At 40.2% G+C, this 12,909-nt stretch overlaps 1 protein-coding gene across 2 annotated transcripts in view; it reads left to right on the forward strand.

The window, feature by feature from the left end:
* ARID4A (AT rich interactive domain 4A (RBP1-like)) overlaps positions 1-12,909 on the forward strand; it is a 46,793-nt gene that overhangs the window by 8,440 nt on the left and 25,444 nt on the right. For both annotated transcript variants that reach the window (XM_010181314.1, XM_010181313.1), the window contains exons 5-10: positions 6,812-6,891; positions 6,994-7,088; positions 8,147-8,279; positions 9,952-10,031; positions 11,734-11,810; positions 12,662-12,828. In XM_010181314.1, coding sequence (XP_010179616.1) covers positions 6,812-6,891; positions 6,994-7,088; positions 8,147-8,279; positions 9,952-10,031; positions 11,734-11,810; positions 12,662-12,828 — 632 coding nt within the window. The remainder of the gene's footprint in view (positions 1-6,811; positions 6,892-6,993; positions 7,089-8,146; positions 8,280-9,951; positions 10,032-11,733; positions 11,811-12,661; positions 12,829-12,909) is intronic.

A 12,909-nucleotide genomic window follows, 5' to 3' on the forward strand; every position in this document is an offset into this window, starting at 1 on the left:
ACCCAGTTTTAATTTTGGCCTTCTGTAGTGCCCCAGCCACTCGAGTCTCTGTTAACTTGTAAAACGCTTCAGGTAGATACTGAAATAATGTCTGAAGTGACTCCAAAGAACCAAAACGAACCCCAGACCACACCTCACAAAGCTGTTTTTTCCTTCTTCCACGTTCTTTGGGATCTTACAAGTATTCCCAAAAGTTCAGAAAACAGAATTCCTTATGTGTCTGTTCTTTAAGGAAACACTTGGGGTTGACTTCTGTACAGAACTAGAAGCAATGTAATATCTCTATAAAAGTCAGAAACAGTATTTCGTTTGAGCGAGCATCAGAAGTGTTGGTGTCAGAACAGCTTTTTTATTGCCCTATCAAAGCAAGTGTCACCTCTCTTTTGACAGAACTCGGGTCAATAATCTGTATGCACTTAGATCTCATTAAGTGTAATTTAACTGTACCTACTACTTCAAACAAAGGAAAAAAAAAACCAGATCAAATACACTGAACCTTGTGCCTTGTATTTTGCTGGATAAAATAATGGAAGATTTCTTCTAAAGGGAGGAAGAGAAAACATGTGTTACTTTTCAGTAATTTTTCCTCTGAAATGAGTAGGAAATAGGGCTTAAAAAAACCCCAAAGAGTGAGAGGCATTTGCAGTTTCTAGCAGACCTTGCTGTCAACAGTAGGGCTTTATATACTGTTTAGTGTGAAAGAGAAATTATTTTTTGAGAATGATGGCTTAGAGGCTTCATCTCATTCTCCTGTGTAACAGAGGACCTGCCTTTGCTTTTAGAAGTTACCATGAAATGTTAAAATACTTTGTGCTCAGAGGAGTTTCGTGCCTGAGAGCTCGTCTTTGTGCCAGTGAAGTTTTGGGTAGTCCACTTGAGTTGTTCTGGAGATGAAGTAGTCTCAGCCACCGGCTGCGTTACTCTAAGGTACCACGTTTAGGAGGACAGGTGACAGAAGTGGAAGGTATTAAGGTTCTGGTCTTCTTTCATGTTGCATGGATTTTGAAAATTCCAGCTCGTAATTCTGAGAATATTTATTAGAAAATGAACCAACAGTGATGTCTTAGGACTTTCAGGAGCAGGGCTGCCAGCAGGAGCTATTTATATTCACATTTTTCTATCTTTAAAAGCAGTGTTCCTCTTCTGATGCTGTATGGAGGTATCTGTGCTAACAGGAAGAATTGGCTTGGTCCTGGCTCCACTACAGCTTTAAGCTCCTAACACATCTCATTCCAGCGTGAAGGGTGGTAAAAGCCGTCAGTGTCACCAGAGTAATCTGATTTCATACACGCCAGAGGCTTGTGGGTTTGTCTGTTTAGGACTTGAACAGCACACGTGTCATAATACGCGCATGGCACCAGTCGTGTTTGCCTGGTTTGACCAGTTCTTCCCAGCGTCCTGGTGAGTTCAACATCCTGGATGAAGTAGATGGGTCCTGCTTCATCCTCTGGCTGTGCACGTGTCATCCAGAAATCCAAGACCACAGGGGTGCCAGGGGAACTGTCCAGTTGCCTCCGCTTTGCTGGAGCTCTGTGCTGCCCTGTCACACCGTGAATCTGGGCTTTTTTCATCTTAAAGTGTTGCTTGGGTGGCTTTAGAGGAAACGCTGTATTTGCCTGGAGTCCTTCCATGGGACGTATCGTTGTTCATGAGCACTTGTGGCACGTAGAAGCTGTGCAGTAGCTGTGCTGGTTGCTTTCTGGAGAATCTAGGAAAAAAGAACACCGCATTTTGCGCTTGTGTGTGTTTAGGCAACGTGCAGGTAGAGGAGCAGATGTAATGGTGAAAAAGTTTATCAACTGAACCCTGTTACAGTGTGGACTGAGTGTTTAAAGGAAAAGAAATAGTGTACAAACAATGATGTAGAGAAACCAAGGCAGCAGATTTTTTGCTCTAATCTCTCTGTGTAACAATAGTCGTGTTACTGTAACATCGGGGAAAAAGCAGATTCACACAATAGGTTTTTGTTTGTCACGATAGACTTCTGAGAGTAGACTTGAAGGCCACACTGCTGCGTTTACAGTGATATTTCATATACATTTCTGTAAAGGAACTGAAGCTCATTTAAAAGGATGACTTTTTTTGGTCAAAATTGAGTTCTGCAGTCTGTCCAGTAGCACCGTACACTGTGATAACTTGCTCTTACAGCAATGAATCCGTCGTTAGTACAGTCCTCGTCTACAAGGTCATGCAGTAAGCGTTGCAGTAATCTCTTGGTTCTTTCTATGTTGTCTCCACAACCGAAAACCAAAAATCTACAAAACTTGGATGCATTCATTGAGACATTCATAGATGGCATCTCTCACAACTCACAGGTAACTGCTCTGTCAGGCAAGTAGTGAGAATAATGACGTGTGCGTGGTGACACTGGAGCGGTTTTTAGCTCCTGGTGCATCCTTCCATTGTCTTGGTAGATTTAAATTTTCCAAACGGGGTGGGGAATGGGAGAGAATGTATTTACTTGCTGTGAAGTATAGCATCTCCTCTCCTTTGGGCAGCAACGGGAACTGAAGTTAGCGAGCAGATGCAGCCTTGATGGTGGTTTTCCCTACTAACTTCTCTGTTAAAGGGCTGCCTTGTTCTCGTAAAGCTGATTGCTCTGTGTATAAGTAATATCATAACTGTTATGAGGATGTTACTGCTTAGTGTCTCGCTATATTCCCCTTTTTCTCTTCTATTTTTTTATTAGTCAACTTGCCTATTTCTTATAGAAATAGATAAATGAGAACCGATGTTGACACAGCGGTTTTGTGAGGACAGTGTTAGTATTATCTTGAATGGCTTATTCGGGCCTGCTGCAGACAGGGAATGGAGGATACCTGCTCATCAGCCGGGAGCTGAAGGCTGCACTGTTTAATGCGTTCTTGAGGTACTCCACTTTTAATCAAGATATTTTTTTCCTAACTTTTTGTGAAGTATTGCACTGATTCCCACTGGGAAGCTTTGTTTTTCTCTTTCTGTCATAGGTTTGGCTTTCTTAGGCTTCTACAAACAGGAAAAAACCCCCAGTTCTCATTCTTTCCTGTCCTTACCGGCCAGGTTAGGACGCAGTGAAATTCTCAAGATTTCCATTCTGTTTTCACTGTTTAAAAACGCTCTGTGGAGCATATTGAACTCCACCACTGGGACTGGAACAAGCATTGTAACAGAGGCTGTCCCGCCAGGTTGTGCTCCTTACTCATCTTTTTTCCCCTTCTGTCAGTGTTTGTCGTTAAGCAACACGTTTGGAAGAAGTGCCCCTGGCCAGCAGCAGCACTGCTTTTCTTCCTGTCATTTCTGCTTTGTTATATTGACTCTTAAAATAGTAGCATACAGGTTCCTGGCAAGTAAATATTGTTTCCTTGCCAGGAGTATTTACTGCAGTGATCAGCTGGTACGCCCCGTTTCCCCAAAAGGTACGTGCCCACTAGGAGATCAGGGAATGGTGGCACTTAAAGGGCTTCTGCTTTTTCATGCTTGGTTCTTTAGGAGGATTGTAAGTTCCTCTTCTGAGCTAAGTATTGTGGCACTGTAGGGTCGTCTTTTGATACACATTGCACGTGTATGGGGAGGTATCTCCCAGCCTTCTGTTCCTGGTTCCTTCTCTCTTTAACACAACTGTTGCTGTTCCCTCAGTTCCTTCTCATGGAGTGCAACCCCTAGAATTTCTGCTGTGGGAGAATTTGGAGTTGTGAGAATTGACCTGTTTAGGGACTGATTAACTAATACAAGTTATTCAACATTAGTTTAACAGTTTTTAAGTTGTCTGTTGGTTAGTACTAGGCGTTTTAACTGTAGTTAAAGCGTCTTCCTTCTGGATGAGGCTAAAAAAGGAATGGATTTGTAGCTCAGAGCATACTCTTAAGTTCTTCTGCAGTGACTGCTGTTGTAGCATCAAAGTATGGCATAGCCAAAAAATGTGCTGTCTGCACTAGTGCTTGTATTTATTAAATCCTTAATTAATGATGCTGTGCATGGAAAAGACCTTCTCTTAAAGCCCTGGATCCAGTGTTAAAAAGGCACGCGTGAGATGGCAGTGATATGAGTGGTGCTTTCAGTGAGGTAAATTTTTCTTAAAAGCGAGATGCAAACCACTGCTTAAAGGAAAGTAGATATTTGTAAAGGTGCTGAGGCCATTAGTGTGTGTTTGTGATTACCTTTTCAGTAAGGTGCGAACAAGCGTTTTCCCTAGAAGAGAAGCAAGTTTGAAGTCACTACAATTACAGGATATTTTATGCAGCGTGGTTAATTGGAGAGACTTCTCACTTCACCCCACTTCAGTAATTCCAATAATTGATGCCTTTATATGAAAAATCCTGCTGTTCTTTCTCCATCAACACGTTATAAAGTGATTGTTTACCTAGCTAAGGGAATGTTTCTTTTCATGCTGCTCTGTTATGCACTTGTTCTGCGAGGGTGCTGTTGTGCTCCGAGTTGTACAGCAGTGCTGTCAGCTGCAGGTGCTGTTGTGCGTGTCCACGACACAGATCACTGGAGAATGAGCAAACTCTTATGTATCTAAAAACTCTTACGTGGTCAAAGGAAGTTTCAGTTTATCCTTGAGGCAATAAATGACTTTGAAAGACCAAAAATTTTAGTGCCTTATGTTTCTGCCCCTCATCGTCCTCTCCCTCTACTGGTCCCCATCAAGACAGAAAGTTAAACGTAGCTGTTGCTTTTCTCTTAATCATTTACAATAGTCAAAGTCGTCTTAAGTAACGCTAACGCTGTGCTGTTTCCTTCTATATAAGTTTTTGTTGTTGAGAACTGAGTTCCAATTGTCTGAATGCATTTTCTGTGCTGGGCAGGTGATGTCTGTAGGGATAACCATACACAGACTTGGTAAAAATGTCCTAGTTTCGTCATTCGAGTACGTAGATCTGTATTGAAATGTATTTAGGAGACCCTCGGGGGTTTGGATATCTTGACTATCCGTTCTCTTAACCTGTGTGGGGGTTGAAAGGGAGCCCTTACCAGCCATTTGTACCCTAAAATGATTATTTGTGAAAAATTAGTACTTTGGTATTAGTTCTGAATGTGTTCAGCAATGGTAATCTGCTTTTAAGTCTCTTCAGAACAATGAAAAATGGCACACAGGATGCTTAAAAACACCAAACAGGCAAAATCCCAACCAGCCAAACCACCCTAAAACTTAAAAGTATGCCAGTGAAATCCTGCTACCGAAGCGTACAGAGAGAGCTGATGAGTGGGTAATGAAGCTTAAACTTCCAAAGGATTTTGGGGGGTTTTTATTAACATAAACCTGTGACATAATTCACCTTCAGAATGGTTTTGAGCGCTCTGGTCTTTGCAGTTTGCTGATCTGTGGGTACCAGTGCTGAATTAGTGAGCTCATGCTTTGTTTTCCCAGTTAGCTCAACTAGATTTTGGGAGTAACACACTGACATCTGAGTTGACAAGTCTTGCTGGTACTGATATTTTTAAAGTTTGGGAAATATTTTTAACTAGTAAAGACAATTAGGCACATAGGTATCTGCCACTCTAAACATGCTTGTGATTGGAGGGGGAAGAGTTATTTGCTTTGTGTGTACGAGTATGATAACATAAACCATTAAGATAATTCGGTAGCGGAGCATTCCACAGCAGTCGCTCTACTCTGAAGAAAGAGGAACCTTAAAACTTATCTCACCATAATTAAATTTGTATTCATACCCTTTGGTATAGATTAATAGCACATACTGCGGCAATAACTAAGATTACAAGAGTGTGGCTGTGCTGTCATTTGTCAAGTAAGTTCTTGCTCCAACCAGTCTGGTTTTGCTAACAACACGCATGTATTTGATATTCATGCTAAGTCAAGAGATTTATTTTTTTTAATAGAAATACGCCCAAATTGTCACACCGATGTGCACAACACTCTTGAACCTTTGGTTTTTTTAAAGTTCACTACTGGACAAAGCGTGTTTCAGATGGTTTGAATACAGAGTAGTGTTCTGCACTTTGACCCGTACAAATAAACTTCTACCTTTCTGGAATGTCAGACTGCAGCCACCTGGGCTCTGCTCTTTGAATGGGGCCCGTTCACACGGCTCAGACAGTGGGATCCGCACCAGATCCGCACCAGCACGGGGGGAACCGGTCACTTTTCTGTCCTCGTCACGGGAGGTTTTGTGAAAAACGTTTTGTTTAAACTGACTGACGAGCAGATTTTTCTCAGGCAAAGTTTGCAGTAGCCTTATAGCGCTCTTTAGCTGGGTATCGGTGGAAATTCGCTGTCGCTTAGACATGAGTTTTAGGAGAACTGAATGTCTACAAAGTATTCTGTACAGATTGCTCAGACTTACAGTTGCAAGGTTCCAGTACTCCCAGTCTGTTGGTAGCGCTGTATTGATATTGTAGCAAAAACTGTCACGCACTTGGTTTTCTTGCCACTCGTTTATGTTTTTGTGGAGTTGTTGGTAGGAAGAGAGAGGACTGAAAAGTGATGTAAGGAAGGAATAAATGGATAGGGTCAAAACCAAGCAAAACCCAGGTTGTTAGAGAATAGTTACTGGTGTGCTGCAGCAGTGGTAGTTTGAAATATACAGTGTGTTGGTAAGAAGAACGTCTAAATCAGACTGAGACTATTGCATGTAAAAGCCTTACTTCCTAGTGGCTTGAATCTCTGTGTGAAAACGTTGTCTGTTCTTAGACTGGATCTTGAATACCGCCCTTCATTTTGCTTGTGAACTAAGGAAACGTTTAAATGGAGGCCTTGAAAGTCATGTTCTAGAATATTCTAGATTGCAAGATAAATAGTTGACTTGTTTTGTCAGCTTGGGAAAGAGATCTGATCATCTTGTGCCAATGTGTTTTCTTGGCTTCACACTAGTTTTTGACGATGGTGATGAAAGGACCTTGAGACGAACTTCATTATGCTTGAAGGGAGAAAGGCACTTCGCAGAAAGTGAGGTAAGACAGTGATAGATGTGCAGTGAAAACTAAGCAGTTCATTTATATTTTTTTCCTAAGAAAATACTGCAAACTAATTTTGTTTCCCCTTTTTCCACGTAGACGCTCGATCAACTGCCACTAACCAATCCAGAGCACTTTGGAACTCCAGTTATTGGGAAGAAATCCAATAGAGGAAGAAGATCTTCTCTTCCTGTGTGAGTTTCCGTAGTGCTCCGTTGCTTTCCTTTCCTTTAGCGTCCTTTGCTAAAATTGAAGTAGGACCATTGAGACTGTAGTGCTCTGAGTGCTCTGTCATGGGATCTGTGTACACAGCTATAGACTTCAGTGACTCAGTTGACGCAGACGTGTCAGCAGTGTTATGGAATTGATGGGGTCTTCACTTGGAGCAGCCTTAAGAATGTTGATGCTTCTTTCATATAATAGGAACTGGTGTCAGAGAATCACAGAATGGCTCGGTTGGAAAAGCCCTCTGAGATCATCACGTCCAACCGTTCCTGTCTACCCCCTAAACCATATCCTTAAGTACCTCGTCTACCCGCTCCTTAAACACATCCAGGGATGGTGACTCCACCACCTCCCTGGGCAGCCTGTTCCAGCTTCTGACGACCCTCTCAGTAAAGAACTTCCTCCTTATCTCTGACCTGAACCTCCCTTGGCACAGCTTGGTGCCGTTTCCCCTTGTTCTATCCCCCATCACCTGGGAGCAGAGCCCAGCACCCACCTCTCTCCAAGCTCCCTTGAGGCAGTTGGAGGTGGTGATGAGGTCTCCCCTCAGCCTTCTCTTCTCCAGGCTAAACAAGCCCAGTTCCCTCAGCCGCTCCTCATCAGGCTTGTTCTCCAGAGCCCTCCCCATCCTTGTGGCTCTTCTTGTGTCAGGAAATGTAGGATTTTTACAGTTCTTTTTACATGCACAAAGTAAGGGAAAAAAGGTGCTTTTAAATTTGTAGGGTAGAGACCATTTTTCTTTGTTTCATGTCTGTGCACAATCAAATCCCAATTCATACCTCCAATTCCAACATGATGCTGTTGTAAAATACTACTACTGGGAAAGAATTTCTGCAAAATTCCTCTTCTGAAGTAAGTGCACTTAATATTTAAGTGTATTTTAAGTAATTCCTGTTCTTAAAATTCTGATTTATTTTTTTCAAGCTCTGCAGAACAGGAGGAAAGATCTGGTTTTCAGCTGTATTTGCTTTCAGATATTAACTTCAGGAAAAAAACCTTTAAAATCCTGTGTGTTTTAATAATCTAGTACTGAAGATGAAAAGGAAGAAGAAAGTAGTGAAGAGGAGGATGAAGATAAAAGACGTCTGAATGATGAATTGCTTGGCAAAGTTGTGAGCGTGGCCTGTAATGCTGAGAAATCAGACTGGTATCCAGCTTTGGTAAGTCAAGACATTGACATCTCTACTGTCAGACGACTGAAATCTTTTAGGAAGAAGTGTCATCTGACTTGCTGCATCGTTTGTACATCAGTTTTCCTGCATAGGGCAGTTCACGACTTTTACAGCACAGTTGCAAATGCAGTCGGGCTAAGCTCTGCTGCCCGTGTTTGCTAAAAGTGCAGATATTCTACAGTGTCTACGAAGAGTAGGAGAACAAAGATTAATGTTTATGTGTAAATTACAGGTTTATGGCTTTTAAGTCTCAAAAATGCCCATAAAATGGTTGTTGTGATTCGTTAGGGCTTGCACTCCCAGACAATTTGTGACTAGATGTATGAATTTGGAGTTTTTAGTCTTTTCTTTGTATTTAATGATTGCCTTTGTCCTCAGACTTTCATTTTTATTAAATAATAGTTCCTTTCACGCTTGCATTCACATCAGTGGCCAGCTACTCTAGTGGTAGAGGTTACTTACTATTTTTATTTGACTGGCAATATAGGAGACCGCTTTTCATTGCCATTGCTGATAATACAGAATTAATGAATTCAAAACCATGTATACTTGTGCTGTAAATGTAGGTAGACCCTTTGTAGATTCTTTATATACAGAAAGGTTTATGGATGCATTAAAAGTTGCTTTCTTTAGTAAACTTTTTGGTATTGTCAGACAAGCTGTATACACATTTTGTCATTTATCAGATGTTTTTTAAAAAAATTATTCAGAGAATTAAACAAGTTTGGTTCACTAATTTTTGCAGATTTTGTTTCCTTAGCTGTATATTCTGTAGTCTTTTATTTTGAGTCTTCGTGATTCACTGAAATGAGCTCAGCGGTTACAATCTTCTAATTTAGTTTAACGTTTTATTTCCCTGTGTGAATCCAGGATCAAAACGTAACCATACAGGACAGTTTTGAATTTAACACTGTTCTAAGTAGGGTAGTGGTTACTGGAGGCCATGTACCTGTCCTGGTCTTTGCTACCTGAGAAACAGAAGTGGTCTTACCTTGATTTCTAGGGTAAAACTCCTGACTGTTTCTCAGTGGGGTGGCTCTGCTTCCATTGAGTCCTGGTGGATCCAGGAGTTCATTCGCATGTAACATTCTCTGTCTGTACATGGTCTAGAACAAGATGTAAACTTGTTCTGTTTGTGGTGATACAAACACTGCAAATGCACTTTTATCACCTTTTTTGGAGTCAGAGATGATACTGCTGTGGAAGGATGCGCTGGAGTCCACATTGGGTTATATTATCCACACCTCAAGAAAAAAAATACATGGACTACTTACCTCTTAGTGGGTGTGTGACTTTTTAAATGGATGCTTTAAACAGGTTTAATACGAACCAAGAGGAAAAATAAAACCAACAGTTTTGAGTGTACACATGAAACTGCAAACTTTTCTGGCTTGTGCTTACCTCAGACCATTAACTTTACTTGTTAAAATGCTCTTGAAGTTTGTCATTGTTGGCCTTAGTGATAAACATTGGAGTAGGTTTCTCAGAAATGGAAATGACAATAGAAGAAACAGGAAAACAGCCGTTTTCCTGCTGTCCATCTTTCTTTCTGTCTTTTTTCTGGGGGGAGGGGGGGGTTGGTTTTATTTGTTTGGTTTTTTTCTCTTGGGTTTTTTAGTTGTTTTTTTTCTTAAAATAAGTATTTTATCTGAAACTTCAGGTTGTGTCTCCCAGCTGTAACGATGACATCACCGTGAAAAAGGACCAGTGTTTAGTTCGATCCTTTGCAGATTCCAAATTGTAAGTAGCAGCTTACTTTCTTTAGATGTAGATGGGGGGAAAAAGAAGCAAAACTAATTACACATTGCTTCGGGAGCCAGGATTTCTTCATAAGGAAAGGGTACGAGTCTGTTTGTCATTCACAGTCCATTTCCAGCTAACTTCTTCTGGCCTTACTTGCCCACCTTTACACTGATGTACAAATACAGATAGAGTTCATTGGATTAGTAAAGTTTCTGGTGTTTCTTCATTAAAAAAAAAAAAGCCAAAACAACTCAAAAACCCACAGGTGTTAACACTGTAGATTATTCCTGTTCTTTGAAGTGTGAGTTTTCATTCTAATCATTTGCCTTAATGTCTTGATTAGTACCTTTTCCTGGGTGTCTGTTGTGGTGGTTAGGATGTCTGCTTGACTCGCTGCGTCCAGTGCCCAGATGTCCACAGCTGTTTCATAGCAAAGTTTAAAAGTGTTGAATCTGCTTTTTAATAAAAAAGTGCATGTAAAGTAATTGTTTAATCGAAATTTTTACAGAATCTGAACCAAGATTCCTGTGAAAAGTCCTAGTAGTCCATCCCACCTCAAAGGGGGAGGAAGAGAGAGAGATGTGTGTCTTACTTAAGGAATAATAAATTCAAAAGAGTACGAAGGCTTTTTTTTAAAGCTGTTTTCCTAATTTCTCTTCATCTTTACTTCTAATGCATCTGTCTCACCACATTGTAACTAAAAACTTCCCTGCCAAAGGCTGGCTGTCACCTTTCTGTTTTTCTTTCAAAGTCAACTATTTGTGTTTTGTTTTTTTTTTTAAATAGTTACTATTTTGAGTAGGGCACAAGTACTGGATTACTGAAACATAGTCCAGGTGACCGAAGACTTAATTAATTTTGGCCTCTTAATGTAGATTTGTATCGTCAGCCTTCTAGATAAGCCTGGTTCTTTACATACCAAAGGTAGAACATTATTGGAAAAACATGCAGAATTGCTCTGGTTTACTTTTTTTTTCCCCTCATAGTGTTATGGCTTTAACTTCAGGAAATGGCAGCCTCCAATTCCTGAGGTTTTACCCCAGTTTTTGTGAAATAATGACAGAAGGGGAAAAAAAAAATCATCTTCTTGTAATTACTCACTTGTAAGGCTTTCCTTGCAGGTTTGTTAGCACTTCTGTTGTTGTAACTCAGTAACTGAATACGCAGTGTGACTTTGGAGCAGAGCAACTTCCACGTGTTCTGCTGTGAGAGCACTTCTGTAATTTTAAAAATAAAAATCAAGTCCTTATCAATGCAGACAGAGGAATTTGGCTTCACTGTTGTGCTATGCTGGTGGAAATGCATTTTGAAATTAGAGGGCTTGTTTTTTTTCATCTTGGCTGGATTGCAGGTTTGAGTAGCAACTGTTGATTGAATATTTGAACTTAGAAACTTTTTTTTGCCTATGTATTTTGCCTCTCCAAATTTGTGCAGCTTAAACATTTAAAATAAAGAAGCTTTACAAACTTTTCTTAATTCTTCTTTTTAGTGTCTGAATTTCAAAGAAAATGGAAACTTACTCTGGTTTTGAGTCTTGTATCAGGACCTACAGTAACAAATGCCTTATGCATTTAGTTCTTAGAAGGGACCTTGAAAGTGAGCGATAAATCTTGAAAATTTTAGAAATTGCTGTTTTTCTAAGTCAAATGCTTGCTTTACTGTGATTTAAAAACAACAACAGAACCTTATTCTTTTTCAGTTACTCCATAGCAAGAAAAGACATTAAAGAACTAGATGTTCAAAACCTACCAAAACCCGAGTCCTCTCCTACAAAAGGTAAATTAGAACAAATTCTAGGTGTTTAAAAATAAAATCTCGTGCAATAGTACTTTAAACTTTTGCAGATAAATTGATTTTCTGGTAATTGCTCCTGGACATTCTGCAAACAATTTTAAATGTGAAAAATTAGAGTGACTGTGGATATAACTGCCTTATATCTGTGTTAGTTTTGCTTTGTTGTTTTCCCCCTTGGAGCACCTCTTCAAGGACAAGAATTTGAGGTGTTCCCATTGTACAAATGTGACTTCTCCATCCCATCATTCCCTTACTCAGAAGTGTGTTTTTCCTTTGTAACAAACGTTAATGTCACAACTCTTTAAGCAGTGCCCTTAAACAAAACATTTGCCCCTCTTTTTTTTTTTGCTATCAAGACTTTAAGACATGAAGATATTTTGAGAAGAACAAAGCAAGTCCTGGTGCTTGATCTAATCGTGATGGGTTTACTCTTTTAAATAGCTTTATTACAGTATTTGGCTCTTTGATACAGAAACACAGCGGTTCACAGTTGCACAGGATGTACATGGATAAGCGTAGGCTCTTGTCTCTGTTACTGTTCACATACAGGGGTGTAAATCTTAGTGCACAGGGGGACCTGTGCCTGGAAAACAACTGGATGTTCTCAACTCAAAAGCTTGGAGTTGCCAATACTCAATTTTTAAAATTTGACGGTCTTGAAATTTAAAGTGTGTAAACTGAGTGTTTAAAGCTGAAGCATCTATTTCATTATTTAATTCAATTTTTGGATTAAGTTGGCGTTATGATCTACAAGAATATGAGAAGTAACTTAAGAATGCTTTGTGATTCTGAATTCAGTGGGTGTGATAAAACCAGGGCCCTTTCTTCTGCAGGGCTCCAGGAGGCAAGCACGTTTCTCATCGCAAAGGTTGTTCCTCGGATCTGGAAAATGGACATAAGCGAAATTCTGGAGTCCTCGAGCAGCGATGAGGAAGATGGAGCTGCTGCAGAAACTGATGAAGAGGAAGAAAAAAGAGAAGAGAAAACTGAAGAAGTAGTGGTAAGTCTGGCCAATTTCAGTCATTCTTCAAAGATAATCGAATAATTTGCCTGCCTGAAGATCCTGCACTTCCCAACATTT

The sequence above is a fragment of the Mesitornis unicolor genome, unplaced genomic scaffold, assembly GCF_000695765.1.
Source record: "Mesitornis unicolor isolate BGI_N332 unplaced genomic scaffold, ASM69576v1 scaffold7553, whole genome shotgun sequence".
NCBI lineage: Eukaryota > Metazoa > Chordata > Aves > Mesitornithiformes > Mesitornithidae > Mesitornis > Mesitornis unicolor.